The sequence below is a fragment of the Pelobates fuscus genome, chromosome 9, assembly GCF_036172605.1.
Source record: "Pelobates fuscus isolate aPelFus1 chromosome 9, aPelFus1.pri, whole genome shotgun sequence".
Lineage (NCBI taxonomy): Eukaryota > Metazoa > Chordata > Amphibia > Anura > Pelobatidae > Pelobates > Pelobates fuscus.
This window is the reverse complement of record NC_086325.1, coordinates 84,989,395-85,004,191: the sequence shown is the minus strand read 5'-3', so window position 1 is coordinate 85,004,191 and position 14,797 is coordinate 84,989,395. Positions and strand designations below refer to the sequence as shown.

The 14,797-nt window shown below is 37.9% G+C and overlaps 1 protein-coding gene across 1 annotated transcript in view; it reads left to right on the top strand.

The window, feature by feature from the left end:
- The first annotated feature begins 289 nt into the window (after positions 1 to 289).
- Positions 290 to 14,797, top strand: part of VSIG1 (V-set and immunoglobulin domain containing 1) — a 50,283-nt gene continuing 35,775 nt past the window's right edge. The window contains exons 1-2 of the mRNA XM_063432128.1: positions 290 to 447; positions 1,102 to 1,271. Of these exons, the coding sequence (XP_063288198.1) occupies positions 414 to 447; positions 1,102 to 1,271 (204 nt within the window). The 5' untranslated portion in view covers positions 290 to 413. The remainder of the gene's footprint in view (positions 448 to 1,101; positions 1,272 to 14,797) is intronic.

Genomic DNA, 14,797 nt, shown 5'->3' with positions numbered 1-14,797 from the left:
CTTTTTTTTACACTGTTATACTACTTCAGTGTAATATTACATTATTTCTGCACTATAGTAAATACACAGTGAAGATCATACATAATTTCACTCAAGAAAGAGGTCAAGAAGTGTGTAAAAAGGCATACGTAGGAATCATGCTACAATAGGGTTAACAAAGTGTACAAATATATCAGGTGCACACACCCTGAAATCTAGTTCAACTGAAAACATAAAAAAGCCACAGCGCCATATTGGGAGAAAGGTGGGGAGTGTATTTGATAAAGCCTTTCAATGAGAAAACCCTTGTTGACTTGCTGATGCTCAGCGATAAGAGCAACCACTTTGTGGAAGTCACATTAGACTCAAACCCAACCAACGAAGCACCTGGATCCTTCTGCCTCCCAATCGCTTGAGAAAAGCTACAATTCATCATGAAGGTTTTTGTATTAATATGGAGCTTTACTGGTAAGTCAAACTAAAGTAACTGAATAGCCAGTGTCACAATAGAGAATGGGGTTTAAATGCCAGCGATTTTGATGTTGATGGCACAGACTGAGAGTGCCTACAATACATTTTGAAGGAGTTCTGGATTGAAGGTCTTCAAAGTCAAAGGAAAACCATATGGTCAAAGAATTAAGGCCAAGAATGATTAATTAACAATATTCATTTTTTTTTTAAAGTATTCATAGACTATTTTATAGCTATTTCAGTGTAAAAAAAATGCAACATAACTTTATAATCATCGTTGCGTAGAAAGAACAAAGATGGCATATAAACGTATGTAATGATTCAAACCATGACCTATAAAATAGTAGCAATAGTCATAAATTATGGAGGTAGTCATTGATAGTCTATGCCTTTTAGTCTATGTCTATGCCTAAAGCCTTTTATGGGTTATTCACTAAAGAACACATTTTATGAGAATTCATTCTGAAAGCCAAAACTGAGGTAAAAATAGCTTCTTCAGACAGATTCTCCAACTCTGCTACAGTCACAGTTCTGAAATTTTTGCCTCAGGTATGCCAATCGGAATTAGTTTGAGAGAATTTGGAATGCAGTAAATAATCATGTTTGTACTTAAAATAAAAAATGCACTTATCTAACAGGTACTTTCTTCAGTTGTAGGTTTGGTGTCCTCTGTGACAGTGACCATTCAAAACCCCGCAATAAATGTAACTGTGGGAGAAAATGTTACCCTGTACTGTACTTATACACCTGCTGGGACCATTACACCCAATTTGTTTATACAATGGAGTGTCACTGAGGCTGCTTCTCAGGAAACAAACTACGTAAGTATATTTGCCATAATCTTCTCAAGATTCTTAAGAGTATTCAATATTATTAGTAAGTTCACATCTCTTACTTGTAGTATAGGTTTTGCCTTGAGATTTTAAGTTTTTGTTTCCTACACTACACAGAGTTGCTTAAAATCATGTTACATAGTTCCCTGCCCTTGGGCAAAGCATCTGACTTGGGGTATTTTATATTAAACCAGGAACTTCCCTCAGTTTCCTTTAATTGATCCTCAGATACAGCATCTCCTCTCATCTGCAACATTAAGCATACTTTTTGTAATGTCTTGGTAGATGGATTTTTAAAAATAATTTTTAGTTTAAATCATTTTTGTTGACGATTAGTCCTAAGATCATATTTACTATATTAGACCAGCTATTCCATGCATTTAGAAAGAAGTGTAAAAATCCAATTTCCATGAGTACAATTAAGCGATTGGCTGTGGTTTACTGTAAATCCTCATTTTTCTTTCTATGGTATTTTGCTACCATTCTAGGGATATAGTTTTTTTATAAAGTCGGTATATAACAAATGGTCACAATGAGTTAATTTTTATTTAACATGTAGTACCCTTTTTAGGGACCCATTTACATTTATAGTTTTTTACTGTTTTTTTTTTTTTTTTAATACAAGTTCAGTGAGGTAATATTTTTTGTTGATTTACCAGGTGCAGTGATACTGCCTCCATTTTGCAAAGGGTGTGTCTGATCAGTGTGTGTGGAATAGGGATGAAAATATACGTTCATGGGATCAATAAGTGCAATTTGGTCATTTACACAGGATTTTTAAGAGTTAGTTGGAGGCTTTTTTTCCAGCATGAGATATTTTTTCCCAGATTTTCAGATTAGTCATACATAAAGTTTTATGTGTGTTATTGAAGCTCTCCCAATACTTAAGATGTTTTATTTTTTTCATATTAAAAAAAAAAAAAAACTAGCTTCGAGGGGAGATAACACAAAAGTACTTTAAAGAAAACGTACATAAAAAAAATAAATGTTACATCTGCTTGGATATATTTTACTGTGTGATCTTCTTGTTGTCATTACTACAAGCGGTCCCTTTTGTTACTAAAATTACTTTTCCGTTGTAAATCCTTTAGAGGGCCGCGTAGTAGCTTTATTTGTCCACTATTTGAATTTTTTTACAACCAAAATGTAGTGTCACTGCCCAAAAGGCACATTGACAAAACAACTTACTTTTTTATTTTGGGTCCCTTATGAAGGTGCTCCTGGTATGCACCGAAACGTGAGTCAGACCATATTCTTTTAAATCATCAATGGTTAGCACTTGAACACATTTTTTATTCATATTTCTTTAACTTATTCTTGTGGGGTTGCTGTGTGAGGGTAGTCTGACAGTATTGTAGGCTTGTTCACGCTGAGGTAAACATGTTTAGCAAGGTACAGTACCTTATGCTTTTATTTTCTCAGCTGGAGACTTCTTGCTAAGTCCCTATCATCTTGATTAGGTAGTTGTTACAAGATTGGAATTCTAGCCCAACCTGTTTACATTCAGAGGTTTTACAGAATTAAGAAGCATACTGATATGTTGGGCTACCCAGGACATTATTGTCATAGATAATTGACGCAATTCTTTAACATTGGGCAGGATTAGCCATTTAATGAGGGGTAGTACTTCCTGGCCCTGGTTGAATGCTATTTAATAACTTACTAATAATTTTGCTCTCAATATTTCTTATTCTATCTGCCTTGTAACTGTGGTACTATATAATAAGCACACTTACCTTGTTGTACCCCTTTTTGTGTATCACTAAATGTGTTTCGGGTAGTAGGCAGAAAAAAAATATACACCACATCACCTAACTAATTAACTTTGTTTTGTATGCCTCCTTTTTTATACATGTGTTGTGCTTTTGATTGATCAATGTTTTTGTGTTCATGCTCCATGAAGTACTAAGGATATTATTCCAGAATTACTTGTATAAGGTTCCCTTTTATTTATTTATTTTTTTATGAAATATGGCCAGGACATCTACAAAACAAATTTTAAAATAATCTTTTACATATACAAAATCTTTTTTTTTTAGCTAACCAAAAAAAAAAAACATTTACTTAATTAAAAATATACAATAAAATACAATGCATTTATAAAAAAAATATGTTACTAATATTTATTCAATTGCATGTCAAATTTTTTTGTTCTTATTAAAAAAAAATCAAAAAAAAAATCGCCTTTTGTGCACAACATAATTTTACCGACAAAACACTCTGTGATTATTAAAAGTAAATCATTCTGGGAGGTAATACAATGTCACCTATTCTTTATTATACACTGACTTTATGACACTTGTTTCTCCCAATTGATGTTTTTCTCTCTATAAAAATAAAACAAATACCCTGAAAGTTTTATTCATTAAAGAGTGATTTCACAAATAAAAATTTCCTACTCAGGTCACTCAGATAAATTTTATAATTTAGCTATTTTCCCTTCAATTGGAAACGTAATATCTTAATGTTTCACAGTTCACAGTTATTAAGGCATATTATTCTTAACTCTATCAACATTTCCTGGGCACTGTTATTACTTCTCTATATGTAACAAATAATACAATTATATATATATATATATATATATATATATATATATATATATATATATATATATATATATATATTATAACACTGAAAAATGTTATAAAAGAAAAAAACCTGGCGTGTATATTTTCTTTTATATCTGACCATATGACTTCTTTATGTAAAATTGCCTGTACACAATAGAGGAGTATTAGAGATTGCACTGATTAAATCATTATATATCTCTACTTAAATGTGTTTATAGAAAACATAAATGCATTTTATAAAGATAGCCACCAGTGAGAAATTAAACCAATGCCTACAATAGCACATTTATTTCCATATGGTTTGCGTTTCGCTCTCTTTTTTTCTAACAGTATGTATGTTAAAGCAAAGCAGAACTGTCTTGTTTGTATTTTAATGTAATACAATCTGATACTTTTTTTTATGTTTTAGTTTGTTTGTTAGTTTGTTTTTACCGATATTATGACCTATTTTCATGCTATATTGCGACTTATTTTCGTGACCTGTTTTCACGCTACTGCTATATAAGTGTATAGACTATATTATGTATATTATTTTATTGGTATCTTTTCCTGTTTGCAATATTAGAATGTTAATTCTTCATGTATTTCATTAAGTTAAGTTAGTGGCTGGAAAGTAATTACAAAGGAGGTCACCCCATATGAGTAAAGGCTTAATGAGACATAGATGTGGTTAAACCACAATATGAACAGGGTGCTCCTTCATTAACTCTTTTACAGCAAAGTATACAAATAAAGCAAATAGAATATGAACGAGGAGCACACCAATAAAAAAATAACCAAGGTTTATTAAATAAGTATAAACATGTACATAATACCCATGTATCATTCTAGATAACATAACAGACTTTGTATCATACATAGTCACCATATTTTGGATGTTGGGCTAAGGTAACATCCCCAGGACGTACTTGGAAACCAGAGTAATCTGAATGTACCTTTCCTGGTTAAATACTTTGTTATTATATACACAGGTCACATAGATCCCAAGAACAAAGGATCATAAAATTAAATAGACCCAACAATTAAATAAATATCATAACAAGAAATAGAAAACAAAACCCACATGTAATCATCATTGATAATACGATACATGAAATAAGAAATTATCAAAATGCATACCAAGGAATAAATGAGCAAAAAAGGTTTTTTGGTGTGAGAAGAGAGGGATACCGAAGGAAAAAAATCCCAACATTTTGGCTGTAAGCCTATATCAATAGTGCATAAAGCGTTTTTCATTTTCCATTTGGGACTGGAAAAAGGACACAGGAAACTTTAGAAGGGGTGGAATGGAAAGAGATATGAGAAGCTTATAATATACACTGAACAAAATATAAACGCAACACTTTTGTTTTTGCCCCCATTTTTCATGAGATGAACTCAAAGATCTAAGACTTTTTCTATGTACACAAAAGGCCTATTTCTCTCAAATATTGTTCACAAATCTGTCTAAATCTGTGTTAGTGAGCACTTCTCCTTTACCGAGATAATCCATCCACCTCACAGGTGTGGCATATCAAGATGCTGATTAGACAGCATGATTATTGCACAGGTGTGGCTTAGGCTGGCCACAATAAAAGGCCACTGTAAAATGAGCAGTTTCACTGTATTGGGGGAGACCGGGGGGGTCCAAAAACCAGTCAGTATCTTGTGTGACCAATATTTGCCTCACGCAGTGCAACACGTCTCCTTCGCATAGAGTTGATCAGGTTGTTGATTGTGGTCTGTGGAATGTTGGTCCACTCCTCTTGAATGGGTGTGCTAAGTTGCTGGATATTGGCAGGACCTGGAACACGCTGTCGTATATGCAGATCCAGAGCAACCCAAACATGCTCAATGGGTGACATGTCCAGTGAGTATACTGGCCATGCAAGAACTGGGATGTTTTCAGCTTCCAGGAATTGTGTACGGTTGGATGTACTGCCAAATTCTCTGAAACGCCTTTGGAGACAGCTTATGGTAGAGAAATGAACATTAAATTCACGAGCAACAGCTCTGGTGCACATTCCTGCAGTCAGCATGCCAATTGCACGCTCCGTCAAAACTTGCGACATCTGTGGCATTGTGCTGTGTGATAAAACTGCACATTTTAGAGTGGCCTTTTATTGTGGCCAGCCTAAGGCACACCTGTGCAATAATCATGCTGCCTAATCAGAATCTTGATATGCCATACCTGTGAGGTGGATGGATTATCTCGGCAAAGTGCTCACTAACACAGATTTAGACAGATTTGCAAACAATATTTGAGAGAAATAGGCCTTTTGTGTACATAGAAAAAGTCTTAGATCTTTGAGTTCAGCTCATGAAAAATGGGGGCAAAAACAAAGTGTTGCGTTTATAATTTTGTTCAGTGCATATCTATTTGTGTTAGATTAAAATCCCAATACTACAAGATGATATTCTGGCTGTACATTATTATCCCAGTTAAATTATATAACATGGGTGCACCCCTAATAGAACCTTGGAGGAGAAACTACAGGGCTAAAGGCTCCTAATATCACGTGTTTGCATTGCCCTCGCTTAGCACAATATTGGGCCTCTGATTTTTCTGCTCTCTCACCCAGTCAACAACTTAAGTAGGCCAGCAAATAAGCTATTACTCAAATTAATTTTGACAGCCAGACAAATACTAGCCTCTTGCGGGTGAAATGATTCCCCTCTTCTTATATACTTACAGGCTTTTTCTCTGAAGTGAGCATTGTCAAGTATTGAACAAATTTAAGGCCAAAGTATCCCGGAAGACTTTTTACACTTTGGCTACTTTGGAATTCAATTCTAAATTCAATTTAAATTTATTTTTAATTTCTGACAATTCTCACTTTAGTGAAAAACCCTGATAGTTATTAATAAGATTCAGTACAAGTTGTCAGCCATGGCACATCCTACCATGACCTCATTTCACAAAACCTCAGACCTCTAGATCGAAAACCATCAGTCCAACCACTAGAGTAGAATTCTTAGGATAACCATAAACCTACACCATTCCCCACGCCCACCTTCTCTTGCTTTTTCTTTTCCTTCCTTTTCTTTTTCTTTCCTTTTTTTTTTTTAGCTGGAATGAAATAAATAGTCAGAATTTATTCTCAGGCAAGCAATATGCCTATGTATAAATAGAGTTAATATTATGTTATGTTATCGGAACTTTATTTTCTATACCTCCCTATGCTTTGGTATTGTATTGTCTCACCTCTGATTAAATAAAGTATTCTAAAAATGCACCCATATATATATATATATGTGTGTATTTACATATATATATGAACTGATTGATCGCAACGTTTTGCTTTACAACTAAACATGTGCACATATCCCTTTCAGCTGTGCTGAACGAATAATCGCCTATCAGTCTATGCACAAATGAATCGATATGTTTGGATATGCCTAACTAATCAGTTTGTTGACAAGCATGGATTGACAGGTATTTGATTTGTTCAGTGCGGCTTAAAGGGATATGTGCACAAGTCTATTAATATGATCTGTGAAATGATCTATACTAAGGCAAGCAAATGCTGGCAGCTAAAAACAAATAAAACATCATATTTGAGTAAATAATTTTATTATGCTAAAAAAAATGTGATACAGCTATTTTAAACAAGTGCAATGCTGTCATTTTTAAAATAGATTTGAACTGTTATAAAATAGATGGCTCTTTATAAAGTGTTACCAAACCTGCGTAGGTTTAATATCTTTATACAGAAAAGTCTATTTTAAAGTGAATGGTGCAATGCTGGTAAGAACCAACAGCTCCTTTCTTGTGTGTAAGAATAGCATTTTGAGATAGGGTGCGGCATTATGATTAGGACTTTGGCCCTCGTTGAATAGAGACTATACCTACTGAGATAGTGGAGCATTTTTAGAATAGTTATGTATTTGGCATTGGGTCTTCGAGTGCTTACTCCTTTTGTCAAATAGAATTGTCAACTTATTGTGGTCTCAGAGTACAGAACTAACTCTTTAATTTATTATATAGAGTGTGGAATAATAATTTAATCTCCCAATTGGTGAGTTTTTATTTAGCACATTACAAGTGTTCCTTCATATGAGGACATCGTGACCTTCTCAACTGAGAACCGGTTTCAAAACCACATGATTAACAAGATTGACAGCTCTAACCAAAATCCTTGCTTTTTAATATTAAAGAGCTGAGATTTGGAGGGCCTTGGGATCAGTTAATACAGAAAGGGTCCAGGTATAATAAATGATTTTCTAGACAATACTTTAAAGAACCGGACCTGTGGAATTTTAAATGCATAGTGCCATGAACATGCTAATTACAAAGCCAATAATACATTGTATAAAATCTAAAACCAAATTTAGTCAGTTAATATAATATTGCACAAACATGGCTACATATTTAAGATGAAAGCTTTAATGATAATAGCTTTCCCTACACCAGCACAATTCATTCACTGGCCTTTGCAGTTTCTGTATGACATGGATAATGGATTTGCTTTAAGCTCTTAGCTCCTTTCTGCTTCAAAACAGCCTTCCTCTTGCTTCAGCTTGGAGGGAAGTTCAATGAATCAGTGTCAAAAGATGGTGTTTGGCAGAGAGGCACGGGGAAGGTGTAGCAGAAAATACCAGGTAAGCATAGAATAAGTTTAGTGAGGCAAGAATTCAACATTTACTAACCAGTGAGTTATACATATAGTGAGTAGCTAACTTGTTATCAGAATAATCCAGTCTAAAAAACACTTTTATTACCGTATGTCTATTTGTGGTTTAAACTTTAATTAATCTTTTTTTCTTACCGTAACTCACTATTTTATAAATAAATCTTTCGGTCATACATTGTCTTGCATTGTAGTATATTCATCGTTAAACTGAGACTTAATAATGATATTATTCCATTTAAATTCTTTATTTTGTCGTGCACGAAAAATACAAAGAGGCAAGCAATGCCACAACAGCTATTGCCAGCTTTTTAGGACAACACGTAAAAAACAATTGTTTGGCATATCTGATCATCGCACATTTTATATTATAAAGCAGTTCCATCAACGGTTAAACCAACGTGTCAATTGTAAGGTAAGGTAGACGAGGTCCTGTTGCGGGTGAACTGACTGGTATATTGAGGTGCTAGTGTCAGCTGCCTAATTAACTAAGGCATACCGTATTTATATAGTTTAAAAAAAAAAAAGAAAATCACTAAGCATAACATTGCTATCATATCAAGAACATGCTAGGTCTTCTATGTCGAATAGCTATTATAAGGAGAAATAAATCACGCTAGCAAGACATGTCTGGCTATCATTGCACAACGCTAAGCTAGTGAAACGTGATTATACAGGGTATGTCAGCGGGCGGATAAGTATCCTTGGGGTCACAAAACCAACTTAGCAGGTAGCATCTAGGACGTTTTACACATTTAAACATATGGCCTAAAGGCACGATCAGGCCTGTTGCTTAGACAAACATTGAAACAAGGTAAAGCAGAGTTAAACTAAAGTAGGGTTTTCATGACATGCTATCAGCCTTGTTGTATGCATTGAGACTAAGTGCGGGAGGGTTTGGTCCTGCAGGACCATAGGGGGACTCTCAGGTATGGGCCGCCGTCGGCGTAGCCTGGGTGAGACCTTTTGGGATAAATGTCTTGGAGGTAACTGGGTTCCATTCAGGGGATTTGGTAATTGTACGGGGTTGTCGTAGAGAGTCTTGAGGTAGGCCCCAGGTCGTTAAGTGTTGTCTCGCTTCCTGCAGGTCAGTTATTATGTATGTGGTGTCTCCCTGGATCACCTGGAGCTTGTGGGGTGGACGCCACTGGTATTTGATGTTGCTTGCGCGGAGCAGAGTGGTGAGGGGCCTGAGGGTTGCGCGCCATGCCATCGTTCCTTTGGATAGGTCCACATAAAATGACAGAGACATGTCTTCGAAGGTGTAAGGTGTTGCACCTCTGATGGCGGCCATAAGTGCCTCTTTATCCTGTCGTCTCTGGAACCTAACTATTGTGTCCCTGGGCACTGCTAATGGGGCTGTCGTGGGTTTGGGTATTCTAAACAGGCCGTCTATGCTCATACCTTTGGCCTGCTTTTGAGGGAGTACTTGGCTTACCAGGCGTCGTATGAGATGAGGTAGTTCTGTGTCCGGGGTTGATTCAGTTATACCTCTGATTTTTTAATTTTGAGCGCGCCTTGAGTCCTCCAGTGCCGCCATTTTATGTTCCAACATCTTGTGCTGTTGTTGTAATGATTGTAATTCCTGCTGGTGCATAGTCAGTTGTCGCGTGTGGTTGCGGGACTCTTGTTCCACTGTACCCATGCGAACTGACAGGCCCTGGATGTCTCTTTTCATGTCCGCCATGTCAACCTGGATATTTCGGCGGAGTTCAGACAGTAGCTCCCGCATCTCGGCCTTTGTGACCGGTGATGTGTCCTGTTGCGGTTTGAGTTGTACCGGCGTCGGTGCTGTGAGTAAGCTCACATCTTCCAGGTCTGAGAGTTGGTCGTCGGAGTTATCCAACTCGTCTAGGTAATCGGCCATGTTAGGTTCCTGGGCGCCATGTGCTCGCCGCCATAGGTCCCCAATACTTGTGCCCGGTCGGGGCATGTCAGCTTTCTGCTTCTTGCTTTTTCTGCCCATTGCTGGGTTGTTTGCTGGTGCAGTTCAGCTGTAATTTCTCTTGTTTGGGGGGTGATTTGAGGTCTTTTTTCCGTTTTTTTGTTGGCATTTCACGGAGCTCTCTGTAGGTGCGACCAGTCGGCTCGGCAGTTGGCTCCGCCCCCCGATATTATTCCATTTAAGCTGCTTATTCTAGCACTGTGTATACGCAGAATTACTTTGCTTTCCATTGCCCAGAAAACTCCATCTACGTCTAAACTCCATTAATGGTCTTCTCAAAGACATAAATAACTCATCCCTCCTACACTGTATAAAAGCCTTTATAGAACTACGTGGCTTCAACCTAATACCAGGGGATGGGGAGATCTTTGGCAAACTGTGAGAACAAGGCAACTTACAATAGCAATCTACAATGAAATATATAGTATAGATGCTTGGCGCATCTTCACTTACTGTATGGGGGACATTTTCTCTAATTTAACCAGACCTTTTTATACATTCTGGTGGCATTTTAAAAAAGTGCCTTCCCAGAAATATCACCGGGGTCAGCCAACTACTAAATTACACCTTTCACAGGTGACTTACATTTTTTTTCCAGTTATTATGCAAATAAATTGCATGATAAAAGATACAACATAATATCGGAAACATTTTATTTTGTGTTCCTTCTGTAATGAATGAATCAGCCCACATTCTATGCTAGATTTTATCCAAGGCTTTAAATAAATGTAATTCTAAAGCTTTTTAAACAAAAGAACTTGGCAGTAAATTGGTTAAGCAAACATTCTAAACATTGTAATAACTCAAATCTTGCTCTATCTAGAGGATGTTTTAAACAACAACATTAAAATGATAGTTTTGGTTACTTAGGGGACATAACTAACTCGAGTAAAGCCTTTATTTATAAAAAAAATCTAATGAAAGCTGTAAATATATCTGTATTAAACATCTACATATAACAATCTAAAAGAATGCCTCAAATTTTCATAGGTTTCTTGCCTCAAATCTTTCGTGGGGCCTTATGTGTGAGGGGTGCTTTATGCAAACGTTTGTATGCTTGTGTGATAGCGCAGCTTGTGGGATTTTACAATCACTACCAGAGTGATTATGGTGCTTGGAGTGTTCCTTTAACTCTACCGCTTACGTGTCTATGCAAGTGGCCACTAGCGTACAGTTTAAAACTGAACAGCCTAATGACCTCACATATATTACTAACACAGTGAATTGAAGATTTTCCCCAAAATGTCCTTTTGGACACAATTTAGAGTTCCCCAAATACACTGTTCAGTAAACAAACCATATGTTCTTACCCAATGCTGATTTTATAAATAAACGTTTTGTAGTAGATATTCTCAGCTACAGCATAAGCGAACAGTAACATTAGTAACATTACCAGCCAGAATATATGCTGCTGTAATAAATGCACCAGAATATATGTCGCTGTAATGAATGGTCCAGAATATGTTGGTACTTTATCTTTGATCAAATTATCCATAAGAGGAGAAAGATGTGCCTCTTATATTCCTTCCTATGGAATGGCCTGCCTACCGCCAATCTTCAATCGTTTAAGAAGTGCCTTAAAACCCATCTCTTTAGGAAAGCCTATGGCCTCCCAGAGTAACCTCTACCTCCTGTCTCTTGTTCTTTCCTAAAGGCCAGCACTCTACTTTCTCCTCCAGCTCTGCTTCACTCCCACCTTATTTGACTGCTATTTCCTGTCCTGTTGTGTTTTATACCCCACCTCCTATACAGTTGCAAGAAAAAGTATGTGAACCCTTTGGAATGATATGGATTTCTGCACAAATTGGTCATAAAATTTGATCTGATCATCATCTAATTCACAACAATAGACAATCACAGTCTAATAACACACAAAGAATGAAATGTTGCCATGTTTTTATTGAACACACCATGTAAACATTCACAGTGCAGGTGGAAAAAGTATGTGAACCCCTAGACTAATGACATCTCCAAGAGCTAATTGGAGTGAGATGTCAGCCAACTGGAGTCCAATCAATGAGATGAGATTGGAGGTGTTGGTTACAGCTGCCCTGCCCTATAAAAAAAACACACACCAGTTCTGGGTTTGCTTTTCATTGCCTGATGTGAATGATGCCTCGCACAAAAGAGCTCTCAGAAGACCTACGATTAAGAATTGTTGACTTGCATAAAGCTGGAAAAAGCCTTGCTGTTCATCAGTCCACGGTAAGACAAATTGTCTATAAATGGAGAAAGTTCACCACTGCTGCTACTCTCCCTAGGAGTGGCTGTCCTGTAAAGATGACTGCAAGAGCACAGCACAGACTGCTCAATGAGGTGAAGAAGAATCCTAGAGTGTCAGCTAAAGACTTACAAAAGTCACTGGCAAATGCTAACATCCCTGTTAGCGAATCTACAATACGTAAAACACTAAACAAGAATGGATTTCATGGGAGGATACCACAGAGGAAGCCACTGCTGTCCAAACAAAACATTGCGGCACGTTTACAGCTTGCACAAGAGCACCTGGATGTTCCACAGCAGTACTGGTAAAATATTCTGTGGACAGATGAAACCAAAGTTGAGTTGTTCTGAAGAAACACACAACACTATGTGTGGCGAAAAAGAGGCACAGCACACCAACATCAAAACCTCATCCCAACTGTGAAGTATGGTGGTGGGGGCATCATGGTTTGGGGCTGCTTTAGGGCTGCTTTGCTGCGTCAGAGCCTGGACGGATTGCTATCATCGAATGAAAAATGCATTCCCAAGTTTATCAAGACATTTTTCAGGAAAACTTAAGGCCATCTGTCTACCAGCTGAAGCTCAACAGAAGATGGGTGTTGCAACAGGACAATGACTCAAAGCATAGAAGTAAATCAACAACAGAATGGCTTAAACAGAAGAAAACACGCCTTCTGAAGTGTCCCAGTCAGAGTCCTGACCTCAACCCGATTGAGATGCTGTGGCATGACCTCAAGAAAGGGATTCACACCAGACATCCCAAGAATATTGCTGAAGAGGAATGGTCAAGAATTACTCCTGACCGTTGTGCACGTCTGATCTGCAACTACAGGAAACGTTTGGTTGAAGTTATTGCTGCCAAAGGAGGTTCAACCAGTTATTAAATCCAAGGGTTCACATACTTTTTCCACCTGCACTGTGAATGTTTACATGGTGGGTTCAATAAAAACATGGCAACATTTCATTCTTTGTGTGTTATTAGTTTAAGCAGACTGTGATTGTCTATTGTTGTGACTTAGCTGATGATCAGATCACATTTTATGACCAATTTGTGCAGAAATCCATATCATTCCAAAGGGTTCACAGACTTTTTCTTGCAACTGTAGATTGTAAGGGTCCTCTTCAACCTATCGTTCCTGTCAGTTTTCTTGTAATTGTCCTATTTGTAGTTAAAGGGACACTCCAGGCACCCAGACCACTTCGGCTCATTGGAGTGGTCTGGGTGCCAACTCCCACTACCCTTAACCCTGCAAGTGTAATTATTGCAGTTTTTTTTAAACTGCAATAATTACCTTGCAGGGTTAAGTCCTCCCCTAGTGGCTGTCTATTAGACAGCCACTAGAGGACACTTCCTGCTTCATAGCACAGGTTTTCTGTGCTAGAGCGTCGCTGGACGTCCTCACGCTGTGTGAGGACCTCCAGCGTCGCTCTATTCCCCATAGGGAAGCATTGAAATTCATTTTCAATGCTTTCCTATGGGGTGTGCTAATGCGCATGCGCGGCATTGCCGCGCATGCGCATTAGGTCTCCTCGGCCGGCGGGCGAGATCAGTCTCGCCCACCGGCCGACGTATGCAGAAGGAGGAGCGGCGGGGGAGGAGGAAGCAGCGACGTGGGACCTGTCGCTGCCCCTGGTAAGTCACTGAAGGGGTTTTCACCCCTTCAGCAACTGGGGATTGGGGGGTGGGAGGGAGAGGGACCCTCCAGTGCCAGGAAAACGGATCGTTTTCCTGGCACTGGAGTTTCCCTTTAAATCCCCCCTCTCATAATATTGTAAACTGCTATGGAATCTGTTGGCACTATAATAATGGCAATAATAATAATAATATCAAATTGATTTTGTATATGCAGTATTCCTGGTTAATAACAAACATTACATAAGACCCCCGACAGTGACATTGCCCCTGGAGGTCCGGTGGCCATGGTGGGCAATGAAAGGTGAGATTTACTTGCCTAAATATCTTCCTCCCAAGAATACACCATTGGGTCTATGGAGGTGTGCCGAACTACCCTTCACCACTGGCTTCTGGAGGGGCCTGATTGCCAGCCTCCTGCCCCAAGACTATGGACCCTGCAAAAAGACATGCTAAAAAGTGACTTCTGTAGGGGGTGGAGCCTGACCGCCAAGCGAAACAGATGCTGGCACCTCAAGCTCCTGCATGAC